We start from the raw sequence: 21,546 nt of genomic DNA on the forward strand, positions 1-21,546 counted from the left end.
TTCACTTTTATTTATATTCAGAGATCCATCCATCTTCTTCCACTTATCTGGGGTCAGGTTGCGGGGACAGCAGCCTAAGCAGGGAAGCCCAGACTTCCCTCTCCCCAGCCACTTGGTCCCAGGCCAGCTGTGAGACTTGGTCTTCCCAACGGGTCCTGGGTCTTCCTTGTGGGCTCCTACCGGCTGGACATCAATCAATCAAAGTTAATTTATTAACCCCTAATCTTAAGTGTCTCAAAGGGCTAAACAAGCCACAACAACATCCTTGGCTCAGATTATTGATTGATTGAAACTTGTATTAGTAGATAGCACAGTACAGTACATATTCCCTACAATTGAGCACTAAATGCTAACACCCAGATAAGTTTTTCAACTTCTTTAAGTCGGGGTCCACCTTCATCAACTCATGGCAGGAAAGAATTACGAGAAATCTTGGAAGGGACCATTTTTCCATCCATACATCCATCCATTTCCTACCGCTTATTCCCTTTTGGGGTGGCGGGGGGCGCTGGCGCCTATCTCAGCTACAATCGGGCGGAAGGCAGGGTACACCCTGGACAAGTCGCCACCTCATCGCAGGGGACCATTTTTTATTTACAGCAATTCACTGTAAATCAAAACTGTAGATTTTTTAAAAAAACCCAAACAATCGAAAATTTAATTGCCAAAATTATTTTGTAAAAATAAGAGTGTTACCATTTTTTACTTTTACAGTAATGCCACTGTAGAAAATTGACCATAGCTTGTCTTATAAGAAAAAAGGCAAGAATTTTACTGTAAAAATATAAAGAGTGGTACTGTTTTCTCCTTTTACAGTAATACATTGTAAAAACAGCAACCGAAGATTTTACAGTTAAAAAAAAAATCTGGCTTTTCAGTTGCCAGAATCTTTACGTAAAAATAACAGTGGTACCGTTTTTTCATTTACTGTAATGGCACTGTAAAAATTCGGCAATAGATTCTTTTGGCATTTTTAGGCAGCTCAGCCGCCAGAAATTTACCGTAAATACGGTAAATATGGTACTGATTTTCATTCACAGTAATTCACTGTAAATCAAAGACTGTATATTTTACTGTAAAAAAAAAACACAACTGGCAGCTCAGTCGCCAAAATTCTATTGTAAAATAACAGTTGTACCGTTTTTACATTTACAGTAATGCCACTGTAGAAAATTGACCATAGATTTTCTGGTAGGAAAAAAAAAAGGCAGCTCAGTTGCCAGAATTCTACCGTAAATACAACAGTAATAGCATGGTACTGTTTTTCATTTACAGTAACTCACTGTAAAACAAAAAGATTGTAGATTTTACTGTAAAAAAAAAAAACTGGCAGCACAGTCGGAAATATCGTTACAGCAAAAATAACAGTGGTAATGATTTAATATTTACAGTAATGCCACTGTGGGAAATTTACCAGATTGTCTTGTAAAAAAAAAAAAAAAAAAAGGCATCTCAGTTGCAATAATTTTACTGTAAAATTATAAAAAGTGGTACTGTTTTCTCCATTTACAGTAATACATTGTAAAAACAGCAAACGAAGATTTTACAGTAAAAAAAAAAAAAAAATCAGGCTTTTCAGTTGCCAGAATTTTTACGTAAAAATAACAGTGGTACTGTTTTTCCATTTACAGTAATGGCACTGTAAAATAATCGGCCATAGATTTTTGGGCATTTTTAGGCAGCTCAGCCGCCAGAATTTTACTGTAAATAAAACAGTGGTAGTATGGTACTGTTTTTCATTCACAGTCATTCACTGGATATGAAAAACTGTAGATTTTATGGGAAAAAAACAACTGGCAGCTCAGTCGCCCAAATTCTATTTTAAAAACAACAGTTGTTATGTTTTACATTTACAGTAATGCCACTGTAGAAAATTGAACATAGATTTTCTGTAAAAAAAAAAAAATACCGTAAAAATATTGAATTTCACAGTAAATATAAGAGTAATAACATGGTACCGGTTTTTTATTTACTGTAACTAGCTGTAAAAACGACCCTACATGTGAATGCAGTTTTTTTTTTTAAAACTTACTTTTAAAAAAAAAGACGGCAAAAAAAGCTGGCAGCTCAGTCGCCGAAATGTTATCGTAAAAATAACAATGGCACCATTTTTCCATTTACAGTAATGCACTATAAAAAAAAGTACTTTAGATTTTGTGATAAATCGATCAGCTCAGTCGCCAGAATGTTGGTAGTTTTTATATTTACAGTACTACTACAGTAAACATGACTGGAAATATTATGTTAAGCAAACAGTCCCCACACAATTAACAGTGAAACAAAATCCCCCCAGTTTTTACGGTAAAAAAACCCAACTGGCAGTTGATTGGAAAAATAACAGTTTTACTGTTTTTGCATTTACAGTAAAGCACTGTAAAAACAACTGTAGAGTTTTATGGTAAGAAAACCAGACGCACAGTCCCCAGGATTTTAATTTAAAATAAAAAGTGATACATTTTACAGTAATGCACCGTAAAAGGACCGTAGATTTTATGCTTAAAAAAAAAAAATAGGCAGCTCAGTCGCTGGAGTTTTGTCGTAAAAATAACAATACAACTCTATTTCAATTTATTTATACTGCAAAACCTTTTTTTTAATTGTAGTGTAGACTTTTTTTTGCAATGTACATATACTCTGGTGTGGAATATTTTCTTAAGAAATTGAGTTAATCAGTCATGGAGGTCTCAAGTATCCACGGCTTTGATGCTGATGTGGATGCCGTTGATGGAGCGAAGCACCAGTCGGGGGATGAGCTTGGGCTTCATGGTGGGGTCCTCGATCAGGTGGAACCTCCTCAGCGTCAAAGCCACCACCACTTTCATCTCGTTCATGGCGAAGTTCTGACCGATGCAGTTCCTGGACAACGGAACAGAGGTCCATTGGTGTTTTTAAGTGGAGAAGCGGACAGGAAACAACCGCACAAGCGGACAAAACAAACCTGGGCCCAGCGGAGAACGGCACGAATGCGTGTGGAGACCTCTGGGAAGTGTTCTCTGGCAGGAACCGAAGTGGGTCAAACACCTGGGCTCACACCATGTGGAACAATAAACGTAACATCTGGTCACACAAACAAGTAGGACACTTGTGGAGATGTTGGGCTCACAGGAAAGTCACAGGAAACCTCTGAAGATTTACCAACTTACAAACCCCGTTTCCATAAGAGTTGGGAAATTGTGTTAGATGTAAATATAAACAGAATACAATGATTTGCAAATCCTTTTCAAGCCATATTCAGTTGAATATGCTACAAAGACAACATATTTGATGTTCAAACTCAAACTTTATTTTTTTTTTTGCAAATAATTAACTTAGAATTTCATGGCTGCAACACGTGCCAAAGTAGTTGGGAAAGGGCATGTTCACCACTGTGTTACATCACCTTTTCTTTTAACAACACTCAATAAACGTTTGGGAACTGAGGAAACTAATTGTTGAAGCTTTGAAAGTGGAATTCTTTCCCATTCTTGTTTTATGTAGAGCTTCAGTCCTTCAATAGTCCGGGGTCTCCGCTGTCCTATTTTACGCTTCATAATGCGCCACACATTTTCCATGGGAGACAGGTCTGGACTGCAGGGGGGCCAGGAAAGTACCCGCACTCTTTTTTTACGAAGCCATGCTGTTGTAACACGTGCTGAATGAGGCTTGGCATTGTCTTGCTGAAATAAGCAGGGGCGTCCATGAAAAAGACGGCGCTTAGATGGCAGCATATGCTGTTCCAAAACCTGTATGTACCTTTCAGCATTAATGGTGCCTTCACAGATGTGTAAGTTACCCATGCCTTGGCCACTAATGCACCCCCATACCATCACACATGCTGGCTTTTCAACTTTGCGTCGATAACAGTCTGGATGGTTCGCTTCCCTTTTGGTCTGGATGACACCACGTTGAATACTTCCAAAAACAATTTGAAATGTGGACCTGTCAGACCACAGAACACTTTTCCACTTTGCATCAGTCCATCTTAGATGATCTCAGGCCCAGAGAAGCCACCGGCGTTTCTGGATGTTGTTGATAAATGGCTTTCACTTTACATAGTAGAGCTTTAACCTGCACTTACAGATGTGGCGACGAACTGTATTTAGTGACAGTGGTTTTCTGAAGTGTTCCTGAGCCCAAGTGGTGATATCCTTTAGAGATTGATGTCGGTTTTTGATACAGTGCCGTCTGAGGGATGGAAGGTCACGGTCATTCAATGTTGGTTTCCGGCCATGCTGCTTACGTGGAGTGATTTCTCCAGATTCTCTGAACCTTTTGATGATATTATGGAGCATAGATGTTGAAATCCCTAAATTCTTTGCAATTGCACTTTGAGAAAGGTTGTTCTTAAACTGTTTGACTATTTGCTCACGCAGTTGTGGACAAAGGGGTGTACCTCGCCCCATCCTTTCTTGTGAAAGACTGAGCATTTTTTGGGAAGCTGTTTTTATAGCCAATCATGGCACCCACCTGTTCCCAATTAGCCTGCACACCTGTGGGATGTTCCAAATAAGTGTTTGATGAGCATTCCTCAACTTTATCAGTATTTATTGCCACCTTTCCCAACTTCTTTGTCACGTGTTGCTGGCATCAAATTCTAAAGTTAATGATTATTTGCAAAGAAAAAAATGTTTATGAGTTTGAACATGAAATATGTTGCCTTTGTAGCATATTCAACTGAATATGGCTTGAAAAGGATTTGCAAATCATTGTATTCTGTTTATATTTACATCTAACACAATCTCCCAACTCATATGGAAACAGGGTTTGTATCTGGATAGACTGGCTGGATGGTTCTCATGTTGTTAAAGACATATTTAGAAGGTAGTAAACATGATTTTTATGCTGTAACTATTAAACATATTTGATTTAGCATAAATAATTCCTACTTTATGGAAATGTATTCACCGTGGACAAGCTTGGAACCAGAAATAAATGAGAGACGTGCAAATATTTCTTTACATTGCTCATGAATGTTAGTCAAACATTAAACCTGGTTTTTGTACACATCCCATTAAACTTTGTGCTCACTGGGGTGAGAAACCACTTAGTTATTGACTAGGAAAGCATGTCAAATGTTTTCGGACACCCAGAATTCAAAGTGTCTTCCAACAGTTTGAGGCTGCCAAATAATCAAGCTTAACTCACATGAGGGTTCTCCCAAACTGTTGAATTCCTGTGAAGGGCAAACACACTTGTCCCAACTAATGACCCTACAAACAGAAATAGGGGCAGAAGTTAATCATTCATCTCAATTCCTCAGATTATACGCCTGGAAGGACTGCCAAAAAAACTAAACTAACCTGCTGGCAAAGTCCGGCCATCAAAAAAAGTAATGGGTTTGGTCGTTTTTCTGCCCATTCCCGGCACAGGCGGGTACAGCCTGAGGGATTCTTTGATGCACATGGTGGTGTAGGGCAACTTGCTGAGGTCCTCCCTAGTGAAGACAGCACCTTGTGGATGAGCAACATTTCAAATGCTGAGGTGTCGTCCATGGATCTAGGTTACCACTCAATGTTGTCCTTGCCGTCCAGGACCTGAGTGACCTCGTCCCTGCACTTCTGCTGGTGTAGCGGGTGGCAGGCAAGGGTGTAGAGGATGAAGGAGATGCCACTGGCGGTGGTGTCGTGGCCCTCGAACATGAAGGTGTCCACTTCGGCTCGTATGTCTTCATCCGATAGCCCCTGCTGGTTCTCATCCTTGAAAGGTTTTCGGACGTCCACAAAAAACATAAATTGATTAGTTTTATGGGGTACTGGTTGGTTCATGGTTCCATTGATTGATTGAAACTTTTATTTCAGTACATATTCTGTACAATTGACCACTAAATGGTGACGCCCCAATACGTTTTTCAACTTGTTTAAGTCGGGGTCCACGTTCATCAATTCATAGAAGTTGCATGAAGGAATACTTGACACAGAAATTGTTTAGCACTGTTTTTATTTTGGTAGGTTTCTAGTTTCTGTTGCTCACATTCTCGTTGTTTTGGTCAAACTCTTACCAGCAGTGGCGTGGAGCATTTTTTTGGGAACTAAGGACTGAGCCAGAAGGCAAGGCTCTCAGTCTACCGAGCTATCTACATTCCTACTCTCACCTATGGTCATGAAATGTGGGTCATGACCGAAAGAGTAAGATAGCAGCTACAAGTGGCCGAAATTAGTTTTCTCAGAAGGGTGACTGGCATCTCTCCCTTAGAGATAGGGTGAGAAGGTCAGTCACCCGAGAGAGACTCGGAGTAGACCCGCCTGCTACTTCCCTTGGAAAGGAACCAGCTTAGGTGGTTCGGGCATCTCGTGCGGATGCCTCACGAGCGTCTCCCTAAGGAGGTCCTCGTCGCACATCCCACTGGGAGGAGACCCCGCGGCAGGCCAAGGACCAGATTGGGGGATCACATCTCCTCTCTGGCCTGGAAACGCTTTGGGATCCCCCAGGAGGAAGTTGCTAAGGCTGAGGGTCTCTGCTGGAACTGTTGTTCCCGCCACCCGATTCCAGATAAGCGGTTGAAGATGGATGGATAGATGGATGGATGGATGGACTTATGCTATAACATACCATATCAACTTTATAAAACTCTTTAACAACAACCGCAGTGAACAATCTGACGGTTCCATTTAAAATCCCTATCTGGACAAAACACCCAGGTTAATGACTATGGGCTTCACATTCAATGCCAAAGAGCATAGGTTAGCAGGAATGATTCACAAAAAACTACAGGGTCCAAATACCATCACTTCATTTCCAGTGGTTTGTGCAGCCCTTTGAGACACTAGTGATTTAGGGCTATATAAGTATTGATTGATTTTTTTCCTTATTGAAGTTTAAAAAATGTACGACCATCAAAGCTCTAATGTTGACAACTGAGGGAGTATGTTTTCTCTTTAAAGGAAGGTACTTTTGGCTGTCCCGGCATCACGGTGCCTTCTTAGAATTGGACCCCGTACGAGTATGGAGAGAACAAAAGCAGTGGTCCTAAAATTGAGCCCTGTGGGACACCATATGACAGAGGAGCAACAGAGGATTTCGCACCAGCAACAGTTATTTTTGCTGGATAGGACTTGAATCAATGTACAGCCTTTGCCAAAGATGGCCACTTGGTAGTGTTGGTGGCCAACTAAGATTTGATGGTCCGGCTAGTTAGATTAGGCAAGACCAGAATTTCACAATCTACTGAATCATTTCCAAGAAGGATGACCTCAAAACCACTTCATAATACGGATTTACCACTATCGGTGGAGGGGGGGGGGGGGGGGGGGGGGGGGTTAAACCCCACTGAAAGATTTCTAGAATATCATGGTCTTTTCAAAAAAGTATTTACTATGTAAAACAATCTTTTCCAAGATCTTTGAGAGGAAGCGCAGATTTGAAATAGGCCTAAAATGAGCTAAAATGGAATTGTCCAGACTATGTTTCTTCCAAAAGGATAGAACCATATCATGTTTAAAGCAAACAGGAACCACAACATTGGACAGACTGCTTTTAACAATTTTAAGACTGGATCTTCTGCGACTGGTGCCGTCTCGAGTTAAGCTATCATCTGTGTCATCACTTTCAAAGTTATGGAACAGGTTTTATTTTGATAGGTTTCTACTTTCTGTTTTTGTTCCCATTATTGTTGAATAGATCGGACAGCGTGTTAAAGTCGGTATGAAGCAGCTTTTAGTGGACTAAGGATTTCGGTTTGGTTTTTGATGACTAAAATGTACATTCGTCCTCATGGCATTCGAAGCGATGTGTACAGATTTTATTTTAGTTCGTTCTACTTCCTCTTACTGTTACTTCTTCAGACTATGTGCCAAATTCTGTATGAAGCAGCTTTTAGTGATCTAAAGACTTTGGCTTGGTTTTTCTGTGACTAGGATGTAGATTAGTCCTGATGACATTCAAAGCGACCTGTAGAGATTTCGGGTTTGGTTTGGGGACGGCGTGGCACAGTTGGGAGAGTGGCTGTGCCAGCAACCTGAGGATTCCTGGTTCCATCCCCACCTTTTACCGACTTTGTCAAGTCCGTGGTGTCCTTGAGCTAAACACTTCACCCTTGCTCTTGATAGGTGGTGGTTAGGGCCTTGCATGGCAGCTCCCGCCATCAGTGTGTGAATGTGGAAGTAGTGTCAAAGCGCTTTAAGTACCTTGAAGGTAGAAAAGCGCTATAAAAGTATAACCCATTTACCATTTAGTTTCTACTTCCACTTACTACGGTTTGTTTGGGATCCGTGCCAAAGTCAGTATGAAGATGCTTTTAATAAACTAAGAACTTTGGCTTTGAGCTTCTGTGACAGTCATTGTATTGATAATGATCTATTAAAGAACAACTTTTCTCCTAAAACGTACTCTTGCCAAGAGAAGTATGTCCAAAAAGTCCAAGTTCCTCTTCTTTTTGATGTTCTCAGGCTTCGCCTCTTCCTTCAATGCTTCTTTGCGCTTTTTTATCACGTCCTCTTTCAAATACAAAGATAAGGTTTTACTGACGCGTGGGACATGTTGACGTTTCCAGAAATGGGCTTACCTGTATGACTGTGAGCCACCTTGCAAGCTCTCCTGTACCTGAAGCCATGCGGGCTGAGGTAGAAAACGAGGTTGTTGTGGTAAGGAAAGATCCGCAGGCGTAAGTTGATCAAATCAGCGAGCTCATACACGGATTTGATGTAGATGTTTGTTCCGCTGAAAACAGAATACAGTACGTGTTAAAAAACTGTCCAGAACACGGCGAGTGATGTACAGAAAGTCGAGGCTGACCTCTCGGTCTGACAGTTGCTGTCGTAGCTGAACGCGCACTTCAGAATGCTGTCCAGCGCCATGAGGCTCACATGTTTGAACAGCTCGAAGGACTCGCCGTTGCTTGAATAAAGCTCCCATTTGTCCTGAAGACAGCCAGTAGGTTATAGACTTTGCAGCCGTTGGTCCCTCAACACCAAAGGTGACAGAGAAATTAATTTTGTGGAGTAAGTGTGATTGTGCCCTACAAATTCTGCCGAGCAAAAAGTTATGTTGTCATCGCAGAGCTATAAACACAATACTAATCAATATTGGAAAAGGCTGGAGGGCCATCTGCAGGTTGGGGATGATACCCTGCCCCAAGTGGAGGAGTTCAAGTACCTCGGAGTCTTGTTCACGAGGGGGGGTGAGTCTTCAGTAATGCGAACGCTGTATCGATCCGTTGTGGTGAAGAAGGAGCTGAGCCGGAAGGCAAAGCTCTCAATTTACCGGTCGATCTACGTTCCCATCCTCACATATGGTCATGAGCTTTGGGTTATGACCGAAAGGACAAGATCACGGGTTCAAGCGTCCGAGATGAGTTTCCTCCGCCGGGTGGTGGGTCTCTCCCCTAGAGATAGGGTGAGAAGCTCTGTCATCCGGGAGGAACTCAAAGTAAAGCTGCTGCTCCTCCACATGGAGAGGAGCCAGATGAGGTGGTTCGGGCATCTGGTCAGGATGCCACACGAACGCCTCCCTAGGGAGGTGTTTCGTGCACGTCCGACCAGTACGAGGCCACGGGGAAGACCCAGGACACGTTGGGAAGACTATGTCTCCCGGCTGGCCTGGGAACGCTTCAGGATCCCCCGGGAGGATCTGGACGAAGTGGCTGGGGGCAGAGAAGTCTGGGCTTCCCTGCTTAGGCTGCTGCCTCTGTGACCCGTCCTCGGATAAGCGAAGAAGTTGGATGAATAGATGGATTATCAATATTGATTTGATACACAGCGGTACCTTGGGAGTGCCTTATTGAGTTTTTACAAGACATGAGCTGTCTCTGAGCTATTTGTCATGCTTTAGGTTGCGAGCAAAAATTAGGGTTACAAGCTTCCTCACCGCTAGTTGGCGTAGCGAATCTCACTGGGAACCCCATAAGACCCAACCAAAACATGTGGCGTCTCATTCAAGAGTTTGCTAGCTAATAGTCAGCAAGACATAACTTTGTTTTTCCAACCATGTCATCCACCAAATTTACATCAATCATATGGTTTATATCGTTTATTTAATAGAAGCCTAGTTGTTTGTAGTACATTCTGATTTATTGTTTTTCATACAATATTTATTATCTTTAAGTTTGTTTTTCTTTGTCTTTGTTCAATAATGAATTTGTGTTGTTTTGGGGTGCAAGTTCTAATTAAATTATTTGAATGAGTGACACTGATTCTCAAAATAAAAGTTTTTCAAAGTACCAGCTAAGTCACGGAACCAATTAAACATGTATCTTGAAGGTGTATCGTATTATTTTGGACTATAAATTGCAGTTTTTTTTCATAGTTTGGCCGGGGGTGCGACTTATACTCCGGAGCGACTTATGTGTGAAATTATTAACACATTACCGTAAAATATCAAAGAATATTATTTATATCATTCGCGGAAGAGACGAAGAAAATGTCAGCAATCGTCACACACACGTCAACCAATAAGAATTTGGCGGGGGAGGGTCATGGCAGAAGTGCATTGTGGGTCATGGAATGCTAACTGCTATATGCTACTGCCGTAGCTATTAAAGTGGATCATTTCAACGTTTGTGATAATTCATAAAAAGTGAGAAGGGCTGAACAAAAATGGCGTTGAAAAGGAAATCATATAGTGCAGATTACAAGCTGGATGTAGTGAAATATGCAGCAGAAAAGGACAAGAGGAAGCGGCGCATACCTTTGGAGATGGCAGAGTTGTTTAGAAGCCACATCCAGGAAGAAGATTTCATGGGATTTATGGATTAGGAGTGAGAGATGGTTTGGTAAAAGTATAGCATGTTCTATATGTTCTAGTTATTTGAATGACTCTTACCATAATATGTTAGGTTGCTTATTTATGCCTCATTTAACCTACACTTATTCAGCCTGTTCTTCACTATTCTTTATTTATTTTAAATTGCTTTTCAAATGTCTATTCTTGCTGTTGGGTTTTATCAAATACATTTCCCCAAAAAATGCGACTTATATATGTTTTTTTCCTTCTTTATTATGCATTTTCGGCAGGTGCGATTTATACTTCGGAGCGACTTATAATCCGAAAAATACGGTATTTTAAACTCCATTGGTATAGTGGTCAATTGTATATTACCTTTCATAGTCGTTTTTTTCTAACTAACCCTCTGAGTGTCATTAAAATGACCAAAACAAAAAGGGTAAACATTTTGTTCCAATTATTAGAATATCTGTTTGTGAGCAAACTGCGCCGTACAAACCAACATCGTTTTGGCCGAATCCGACATCAGACTTGTGTACGATTTCAGCACATCGTAATGGAAGCCCGGCGTCAGGAGCCGCCTGTGGCGGAACCACTTCTGACCTTTAGACACCAGTAAGCCGTCGCCTGAGAAAGGACGCAAGCATTGTTTGTGTTAGTTTGAGCGACTACATATTAACTCCAAGAAAAAGTATGTCTTACCAATCCAGGTCTTTAGGAAGATATACAAAAAATCATCCTTTGGCTCTGTAATTCAAATAGAGGATTAGGATTAGAAAAAAATATATACAAATCCCGTTTCCATATGAGTTGGGAAATTGTGTTAGATGTAAATATAAACAGAATACAATGATTTGCAAATCCTTTTCAAGCCATATTCAGTTGAATATGCTACAAAGACAACATATTTGATGTTCAAACTCAAACTTTATTTTTTTTTTGCAAATAATTAACTTAGAATTTCGTGCCAAAGTAGTTGGGAAAGGGCATGTTCACCACTGTGTTACATCACCTTTTCTTTTAACAACACTCAATAAACGTTTGGGAACTGAGGAAACTAATTGTTGAAGCTTTGAAAGTGGAATTCTTTCCCATTCTTGTTTTATGTAGAGCTTCAGTCCTTCAACAGTCCGGGGTCTCCGCTCTCCTATTTTACGCTTCATAATGTGCCACACATTTTCCATGGGAGACAGGTCTGGACTGCAGGCGGGCCAGGAAAGTACCCGCACTCTTTTTTTTACGAAGCCACGCTGTTGTGACACGTGCTGAATGTGGCTTGGCATTGTTTTGCTGAAATAAGCAGGGGCGTCCATGAAAAAGACGGCAGCATATGTTGCTCCAAAACCTGTATGTACCTTTCAGCATTAATGGTGCCTTCACAGATGTGTAAGTTACCCATGCCTTGGGCACTAATGCAACCCCATACCATCACACATGCTGGCTTTTCAACTTTGCGTCGATAACAGTCTGGATGGTTCACTTCCCCTTTGGTCCGGATGACACAATGTCAAATATTTCCAAAAACAATTTGAAATGTGGACTCGTCAGACCACAGAACACTTTTCCACTTTGCATCAGTCCATCTTAGGTGATCTCGGGCCCAGAGAAGCCGGCGGCGTTTCTGGGTGTTGTTGATAAATGGCTTTCGCTTTGCATAGTATAGCTTTAACTTGCACTTACAGATGTAGCGACCAACTGTATTTAGTGACAGTGGTTTTCTGAAGTGTTCCTGAGCCCATGTGGTGATATCCTTTCGAGATTGATGTCGGTTTTTGATACAGCGCCGTCCGTGGGATGGAAGGTCACGGTCATTTAATGTTGGTTTTCGGCCATGCTGCTTACGTGGAGTGACTTCTCCAGCTTCTCTGAACCTTTTGATGATATTATGGAGCGTAGATGTTGAAATCCCTAAATTCTTTGCAATTGCACTTTGAGAAAGGTTGTTCTTAAACTGTTTGACTATTTGCTCACGCAGTTGTGGACAAAGGGGTGTACCTCGCCCCATCCTTTCTTGTGAAAGACTGAGCATTTTTGGGGAAGCTGTTTTTATATCCAATCATGGCACCCACCTGTTCCAAATTAGCCTGCACATCTGTGGGATGTTCCAAATAAGTGTTTGATGAGCATTCCTCAACTTTATCAGTACTGCTTCAGTGGCCTAGTGGTTAGAGTGTCCGCCCTGAGATGGGTAGGTTGTGAGTCATACCAAAAACTATAAAAATGGGAGCCATTACCTCCCTGCTTGGCACTCAGCATCAAGGCTTGGAATTGGGGGTTAAATCACCATAAATGATTCCCGGGCGTGGCCACTGCTGCTGCCCACTGCTCCCCTCACCTCCCAGGGGGTGAACAAGGGTGATTAGTCAAATGCAGAGAATAATTTCGCCGCACTTAGTGTGTGTGTGACAATCATTGCTACTTTAACGTTCAACTATATTTATTGCCACCTTTCCCAACTTCTTTGTCACGTGTTGCTGGCATCAAATTTTAAAGTTAATGATTATTTCAAAAAAAAAAAAGAAAAAAAAAGTGTATCAGTTTGAACGTCAAATATGTTGTCTTTGTAGCATATTCAACTGAATATGGCTTGAAAAGGATTTGCAAATCATTGTATTCTGTTTATATTTACATCTAACACAATTTCCCAACTCCTATGGAAACAGGGTTTGTAACACAAATGTCTTCATGCAAAGGTCAAGAGGGACAAAAAAAAAAGCCACCTGTTGTGGTCAGAATGGTTTTGACGTAATGTGGATGGTGGATGTTGAAGTAACAAACAAGGGGCCCGAACCACACAGGGAAGCCATAGGGGTACTGCACCCCCCACTTCACCACCGTGTCAAAGTCAGTCCCGTCATGTTTGAACTGAAACACACAACAAATGTCTTCATGCACGCTTGTGTCTTGGTTATTTGGTGACGATCGTGGCCGGGGAAGGTTGTTACCTGGAGGGCGTGTCCGAACAACCAATGCCGCGGTGGTCCCGGGAACACCTGCCCGATCCTGTTGGCTTGTAGTCTGCGTTGCAGCAGGACGATGACTTTGTGGACCAGCACCAGGAGGCAGAGCAGCGCGACCGAGGTCTGCACGAAGCAGGACGACGGAAGCCCCAACAAAACCTCCGCGGCGGACATTGTTGTTATGAAAAGTGGCGGCGACGGGGGCGCGCACGCCAGGCCACGTGTTCAACAGCCGTGACGTCATTGTCGGGGTGGGCGGGACTGAGCTAAAAAGATGCATTGATTATATCGTTAAAATTGAGAATATATTGCCAACACCTATTTTTTTCCATTTTTATTGCGTTGTATCCAAGTGTGACAAAAAATATAAAATCCAAACACGTTCTCATCGCTGACTTCCGCCGGTTTATTTCACTTCCTCCGCTAGGTGTCAGTAATGCGTCGTCAATGTCCAACAATGGTCAGTTTATCCATCCATCCATCCATTTTCTACCGCTTATTCCCTTTCGGGGTCGCTGGCGCCTATCTCAGCTACAATCGGGCGGAAGGCAGGGTACACCCTGGACAAGTCGCCACCTCATCGCAGGGCCAACACAGATAGACAGACAACATTCACACTCACATTCACACACTAGGGACCATTTTTAGTGTTGCCAATCAACCTGTCCCCAGGTGCATGTCTTTGGAGGTGGGAGGAAGCCGGAGTACCCGGAGGGAACCCACGCATTCACGGGGAGAACATGCAAACTCCACACAGAAAGATCCAGAGCCTGGATTTGAACCCAGGACTGCAGGAACTTCGTATTGTGAGGCAGACGCACTAACCCCTCTGCCACCGTGAAGCCCATGGTCAGTTTAGTTTAGTTTTATTATTTTTCTTCGGTCAGTGGCCAACAAAATAAACAAAGAGTTTTACATAAACAAACAGTTGTATCCTCATATATTGAACATTTGGCAGAGTGAAACGGTTCAGGCTGAAATTGAACACTTATTGCGCCTAACCCTATAAACAATGTTAAATACAAGATTGATTGATTGATACTTTTATTAGTATATTGCACAGTTCAGCATAAATTCCATACAATTGACCACTAAATGGTATCACCCGATTAAGTTTTCCAACTTGTTTAAGTCGGGGTCCACCTTCATCCATTCATGGTACAAATATATACTATCAGCATAATACAGTAGTCACACAAGTTAATCATCATAGTATATACATTGAATTGTTTACATTATTTACAATCTGGGGGGCGGGATGATGAGCTTTGGTTGATATCAGTACTTAAGTCATCAACACTTGCAAAAAATACATCTTTAACATCAATATTTATGGAACATGAACAAATCTAGCTGTCAACACTGAATATTGCATTGTTGTATTTTTTCACAGTTTATGAACTTACATTCATATTTTCTTGGAAGTACTATTCAATAAATATATTTACAAAGGATTTTTGAATTGTTGCTATTTTTATGATATTTAAAAAAAATCTCCCGTGACCCTTGGCATACCTTCAAGTACCCCCAGGGGTACGCGTACCCCCATTTGCGAACCACTGGTTCAGACTGCTCGCCCGGCTCCTCATCACCACTTCAAGATGGCGGCCGAATTTCTCGCGTCACAGCAGCCAATGCTGCATCTACTTATAAGATATACCAGGAATTGATTTACGTGGACCCCGACTTAAACAAGTTGAAAAACTTTTTGGGGTGTTACCATTTAGTGGTCAATTGTACGGAATATGTACTGTACTGTGCAATCTACCAATAAAAGTTTAAATCAATCCATATTAAATACTCAACCCTCTCCCGCCTATCAACAACGTCACTTCCCTATCTCTTCCGGAAGTCCCGCCCCCCAGCCAATGCCATTGGCTAACACCCCGCAGCCGGCCGCTTCAATACTTTATATGTAACTGCCGGGCGACTTCATGTTGGCTAACAAGGCTGCTTGTCTAGTGTATTAACTTCCAGCCGGCTCATCTTTTTTCGCCTTAATACGTCCTCACCTCTATATAGCTCAACCAACAAGCCGTTAAATTGTGGAATTTTACTCATAGACACTGTTTGACTTATTTCATAAATGTATTGAGAGCGGGTTAGCTTTGTGCTAGTTAGCTCAGTGGCTAACAATGCTACACGCATGAGTTGACGCCGGAGGCCTTACTGGATCCCCGGTAATTCCTGCGAAGGCCCAGCCGAGCCACATCAGCTTAGAACGGGCTTGTCTTTTGCGTTGCAGGGTTCTGTCCTGAAACTGGATCTACCCCGATATCAAAGGTAACATATCTTCTACGACTATGTATAGTTCACAAACTGTTACATAATTTGCCTAATTTATAGCTTTTTTTATACTGTGGCTTTTTAAAAAAAAATGCAAAGCCCATTTTAGACGCGCAGGCTGATCCAATTGTCATTATTCAGCAGTAACGCAATAAAGAACAGGCTCCTGAAGAGAGATGGAGGCTCCTCCTGTCACCGTGATGCCTGTCACCGGGGGCACCATCAACATGATGGAGTACCTGTTGCAAGGTGAGACCCATCTAATGTCATCAACTGGAAAACAAAGTCTACGGGTAATAATCAAATAAAAGTGGAAACCTAATTTCTCAACCACAGAACAAGCGCTTTAATGAAAGCAAACACAAAATTTGCTGTGTCAAAGTACTGTATTTTTCGGACTGTAAGGCGCACTTAAAATCTTTTCATTCTCTCAAAACTCGACAGTGCGCCTAGGGCTGGGCGATACGGCCTTTTATTAATATTTCATTATTTTTAGGCCATGTCACGATACACCATATATAGCTCAATATTTTGCCATAGCCTTGAATTAACATATGATGCATATAATCACAGTAGTATGATGATTTTATGTGTATACATTAAAACATTCTTGTTCATACTGCATTAATATATGCTCATTTTAAACTGTCATGCAGAGAGAAAATCACAGCTAAGTCAATTAACCAAAACTGTATTTATGAAACAGTTATTAAGCAGTGGCACAAACATTCATGTCATTTCCAAAGCAGAAAGTGCAAGATTGTCAGAGACATTTTAAAACAAGCTATTAGTGCACTTTTGTGCATGATGTCACTAAGATGACATACCAAAACAACACTAAATTAAAGTGCACTTTTTGTTGTTGACTTTTTTTTTTTCATACGGTGTTGATCTGGAAATAGTTGCTTCGGCATTTTGTTGGTTTGGCACCGGCCGGAGATGTTGACATGCCGAGTTTCAAGCACTCTTATCCTCAAGCGGGTGACTTTTCAAATGATGCTACATTAGCAGTGCTGCTACTTTTTGTAGCAACGCTTTTGCCGCATAAATGTTGAACATATTCCCATTTGAAGCCAAACCACCGCCAGACGATGGATCCTGTGCTGTTTTTCTTGAGAATTAATTCTTCCACCATTTGTTACCAGATTCGCACTTTCTCTCTCTCGTATTACCACCCGCACCGCACTGTTAGCATCACAGCTGACGTTACCTTGTCGCTACCGCTCTGCTCCGGGGGAGCGTGTGACGTTGCACACGTGACATATGTAAGAAGGTGCGCTTGTTTAATTCTCTGTGAGAAGGAGAGACAAGAAAGAGTGGGAAACGCATGTAGTGTAATGCCCGCAGCTAAAAGCAACTGCGTGAGAATGTATACTCCAATATCAACGATATAGTCAATTTCTATAACGCACAGAGACAAACCCACAATATATATCGAGTATATCGGTATATCGCCCAGCCCTAAGTGTGCCTTATAACCTAATGTACGGAATCATTTTTGCTTGCGCTTCACGACCTCAAAGCTATTTTATTTGGTACGTGGTGAAATAAGTGTGACCCGTAAATGGCAGTCACACATCAGAGATTCGTGTTGATTGCAATATGATGGCAGTCACACATAAGAAAAACGTGTAGACTGCAATATGACTCAAGTAAACACCAAAATGTTACATGTCCCATTGAAAATATAGAACATTACACACGGCGCTCAAAAATCTATTCAAGGTTTTAGTACGATTCTGGAAAGCTATGAAGCCGCACCGCTTGATGGATTGTACTCTGCTTCAACATACAAGTTTTATGGTGTGTCTGTATAAGGTAAGACATATTACCTGGTGTTTGGCTTCACAATATTATGCATAAAATCAACTTTTCTCACCTTCTGGTACCTGCTGATGTGTATTTGGGATCTGCATAAGTACTGAAAATTTGCGTGTGTCCGCCATTGTAGTCTGTGGAGACACCATAGTCAATAAGCTTCTTCTTTTCCGCTATCTTCTTGTTGTGGGACATTCATCCTCTGCTGTTGCCATTTCTAATATAAAGTAGCGTAAAGTTCTTACTTAAATCTGTCAGTAAACTCGCCATGAAAGCGCTAAAACAAACCGGTGTAGAGAGGTTACATTATTCACCCAAGGAACTTTAGTTAGTAGAGAGTTCCGGTCGGACGGTTTTTTATGGGATACATTTCCTTCTGGTGTTGTTGTTGCTCTAGTGAGCCACGGATGAGAAGATGCTGCTCCGTCATTGATTGAAGTAAAGTCTGAATGTCATTAAAACAGTTAGCGCCATCGTTTGACATTTTTTCCCCTCCCGTCTTTGCACGCTACCCCGCTACAACAAAGATTATTGGGAAAAGATGCTCCCGAAGGTGAGTAAATAGGAACGCCCACAAAACGGCGCATCCTGAAGCGACTGTCAGAAAGTGACTCGAAGATGATCTTTAAAACATCATCCATGCAACATTTTGACAAAAGAACCACCATTACATGTTATGTAGACCACAGGGAAGCTTTTTACATTTAGAAAAACAATTATAATAAAATAACCCCTTTATTGCGCCTTTTAATCCGCTGTACCTTTTGTATGAAAATAGACGTGACTAGCAGTGCAGTGTGCCTTGTGATCCAGTGCACCCTGTCGTCCGGAAAATACGGTTTGTTTAAAAACATAATGGTAGTAATTATATGTGTTGTGTGCATACACAATAACTATGAAGATTTTCAACACTTTGTAAAACAACATTTCTAATAAAACTTTCTGGTTACGATCAAACAAAAGGGGTATTAAATAACTCAATTTCAATGCTTTTTTTGCTCTTTCTGTTCCGTAAATACTACCTCCAGTCATCCCTTTTGGAATAGCTCAACATCTTACAGGAATTCAGCAATCACATAAATTTTAGGACCTGTCCCAATGTTTTGGAGATATTTTTATACCCAACAAAACAGAAATGCCGGTTTCAAGGATAAACTCATCGCACCACATTCTGTATATTGGTCATTGTAGGAAGTGTGTTGGACCAGGCCCTGGAAAGTCTCTTGCATCGCCTGCGAGGCTTGTGCGACAACATTGAACCGGAGGCCTTTACAGACCACGAGCTGGTTTACCTCCTGAAAGGCCAACAAGGCAACCCGTTTATCCTCCGTGCTCGCCGCTCCCTCGCCCACCCCACAGCGCCGTGGCACCTGCGCTACCTGGGACAGCCCGAGGTGGGGGACAAGAGCCGGCACGCTCTGGTGCGCAACTGCGTTGACGTGGCGGCCTCTCACAGTTTACCCGAGTTCCTCAATGAAATGGGCTTCCGTATGGACCACGAGTTTGTAGCCAACGGACACATCTTCCGTAAAGGCGCCATGAAAGTCGTGGTCAGCAAGCTGTCGCGCATCCTGGTACCGGGGAACACGGACAACACGGAACGCCTGTCACTGTCGTACCTGGTGGAGCTGAGTGTGTTGGCTCCCGCCGGGCAAGACACCGTGTCAGAGGACATGCGCAGTTTTGCAGAGCAGCTCAAACCTTTGGTGCACCTGGAGAAGATTGACCCCAGCAAACAGAGACATTGAAGATATATATTTGTTGATTCATTTTACATAACATTAAATGCAACCCAGCTTTGACATACACACGTATTGTTTTTTGTCACACAGCTATTTTAAATGGAATCTCATTTATTGGCCAAGTATGTTTAACACACAAGGAAGTTGACCTGGTAGACTGTGCTCTCTTTGGTCAAACAGATTTATCTCCATGTTATTGCTGCAAGCTCGCACTACAGTGCTTCTGCATGAAAGAGTGCTGCTCCTACACCTGTGTCAAAACTTCTTTTACATTGAGGGCCCCATTGCACTTATCGCCACTTGGAACCGCAAATAACATATACATTTGCCCAAGAGTTTGATTATTTCATGTATTTTTAACATACACTAAAAAGCAAATCTGTAAATTTTCACAAACAATTTGCAGCTTAATGGCCAGAATTTCACTGTAAAATTGACGGTGACTATAGCAACATATTACTGTAAATGGAAAAAAGTACTGCTGTTTATTTTCTTTTCTAGTAACTAATCTGCCATTTTTTTTTACCGTATGAAATATGGTACGGTTTTTCCATTTACAGTAATACACTGTAATAACTAGATTGTACTGTAAACAAGCAGCTCAGTCGACAGAATTTTACTGTAAAATGTACAGTGATTATTGCAACACATTACCATAAATGTACTGCTGTTTGTTTTTCTATTCTAGTAACTAATCTGCCAGTTTTTTTTAACCAAAAGAAATACGGACCCGTTTTTCCGTTTACAGCAATACACTGTAATAACTGGATTTTACTGTAAACTGGCAGCTCGGTAGACAGAATTTTGCTGTAAAAAAATGTTTTCAATTTACAACATGCTGTAAAAAACTGAAGTTTTACTGTAATATCTTGACACTTTTACAGTGCATTTGATGGATGCTTTGAAATCACAAGGCAAGCACATTTTTAAGTATTTTTAATTTTGTCCCCAAAAATGCTTGGAATGTACAGTACAGGCCAAAAGTTTGGACCCACCTTCTCATTCAATGCATTTTCTTTATTTTCATGACTATTTACATTGTAGATTGTCACTGAAGGCCTCAAACCTATGAATGAACACATGTGCAGTTACAGTATGTACTTAACAAGAAAAGGTGAAATATTTGAAAACATGTTTTATATTCTAGTTCCTTCAAAATAGCTGATTACTGTTCTGCACACTCTTGGCATTCTCTCCATGAGCTTCAAGAGGTAGTCACCTGAAGGGGTTTTCACTTCACATGTGTCATAGTTGTGATGCCTTCAGTGACAGTCAACAATGTAAATAGTCATGAAAATAAAGAAAACCCACTGAAATGAGGTGTGTCCAAACTTTGGTCCTGTACTGTATGATAAGATAAAATGTGTTGCAATATTGGATGATACTAAAGTTGAAAAGGCATGCAGTACACTTGTTTATTTTTCCTGTCAAAATCGAAAAGAAGGAATACATTAAGTAAGAAAGGACAAAGTACATTATTGACATATTTTCATAATTTTTGCACACCCTTGGCATTCTCTCGATGCACTTCAAGGGGGGGACATCTGCACTGCTGACCCGTCTCTGCTCAGGAAGATCTCCTACTGGCCCCACTATGGACTGGACTCTCACTATTATGTTAGATCCAGTATGGACTGGACTCTCACTATTATGTTAGATCCACTATGGACTGGAGTCGGACTATCACTATTATGTTAGATCCACTATGGACTGGAGTCGGACTCTCACTATTATGTTGGATCCACTATGGACTGGAGTCGGACTCTCACTATTATGTTAGATCCACTATGGACTGGACTCTCACTATTATGTTAGATCCACTATGGACTGAACTCTCACACTATTATGTTAGATCCACTATGGACTGGACTCTCACTATTATGTTAGATCCACTAGGGACTGGACTCACACTATTATGTTAGATCCACAATGGACTGGACTCTCACTATTATGTTAGCCCCACTATGGACTGGACTCTCACTATTATGTTAGATCCACTATGGACTGGACTCTCACTATTATGTTAGATCCACTATGAACTGAACTCTCACACTATTATGTTAGATCCACTATGGACTGGACTCTCACTATTATGTTAGATCCAC

The 21,546-nt window shown here is 41.4% G+C and overlaps 2 protein-coding genes across 3 annotated transcripts; one reads left to right on the forward strand and one right to left on the reverse strand.

Annotated features, from left to right (window-relative positions):
• Positions 1–2,414: 2,414 nt before the first annotated feature.
• On the reverse strand, positions 2,415–13,838 carry LOC133561607 (cytochrome P450 4B1). Its single transcript, XM_061915005.1, has 12 exons — positions 13,581–13,838; positions 13,356–13,500; positions 11,338–11,382; positions 11,135–11,262; positions 8,710–8,834; positions 8,480–8,634; positions 8,305–8,411; positions 5,485–5,675; positions 5,280–5,413; positions 5,125–5,189; positions 2,939–3,021; positions 2,415–2,856 (listed from the first exon to the last, which is right to left on the reverse strand). Exons 1-12 carry the CDS (start codon positions 13,767–13,769, stop codon positions 2,685–2,687), a joined length of 1,539 nt encoding a protein of 512 aa, XP_061770989.1. The 5' UTR covers positions 13,770–13,838; the 3' UTR covers positions 2,415–2,684.
• A 1,653-nt stretch (positions 13,839–15,491) lies between these two features.
• Positions 15,492–19,507, forward strand: med18 (mediator of RNA polymerase II transcription, subunit 18 homolog (yeast)). 2 transcript variants are annotated; one of them, XM_061915006.1, is made up of 3 exons: positions 15,492–15,878; positions 16,023–16,130; positions 18,891–19,507. In XM_061915006.1, exons 2-3 carry the CDS (start codon positions 16,058–16,060, stop codon positions 19,445–19,447), a joined length of 630 nt encoding a protein of 209 aa, XP_061770990.1. In that variant the 5' UTR covers positions 15,492–15,878; positions 16,023–16,057; the 3' UTR covers positions 19,448–19,507. The 2 variants fall into 2 exon arrangements, with proteins under 2 accessions (XP_061770990.1, XP_061770991.1); XM_061915007.1 differs by having other exon boundaries at positions 16,026–16,130.
• Positions 19,508–21,546: the final 2,039 nt, after the last annotated feature.

Source organism: Nerophis ophidion, linkage group LG11, assembly GCF_033978795.1.
Source record: "Nerophis ophidion isolate RoL-2023_Sa linkage group LG11, RoL_Noph_v1.0, whole genome shotgun sequence".
NCBI classification, from domain to species: Eukaryota; Metazoa; Chordata; class Actinopteri; order Syngnathiformes; family Syngnathidae; genus Nerophis; species Nerophis ophidion.

What these genes read in the sequence shown, in the direction of transcription:
- LOC133561607 (XM_061915005.1), bottom strand. Translation starts at nt 13,769, where the DNA reads ATGTCCGCCGCGGAGGTTTTGTTGGGGCTTCCGTCGTCCTGCTTCGTG. An exon ending in ATTCGGCCAAAACGATGTTG is followed by an intron (nt 8,835 to 11,134) that starts GTTTGTACGGCG and finishes GGCTGTCTTCAG; the next exon opens with GACAAATGGGAGCTTTATTC. An exon ending in AGCAACTGTCAGACCGAGAG is followed by an intron (nt 8,635 to 8,709) that starts GTCAGCCTCGAC and finishes TTCTGTTTTCAG; the next exon opens with CGGAACAAACATCTACATCA.
- med18 (XM_061915006.1), top strand. Translation starts at nt 16,058, where the DNA reads ATGGAGGCTCCTCCTGTCACCGTGATGCCTGTCACCGGGGGCACCATC. An exon ending in GATGGAGTACCTGTTGCAAG is followed by an intron (nt 16,131 to 18,890) that starts GTGAGACCCATC and finishes TGGTCATTGTAG; the next exon opens with GAAGTGTGTTGGACCAGGCC.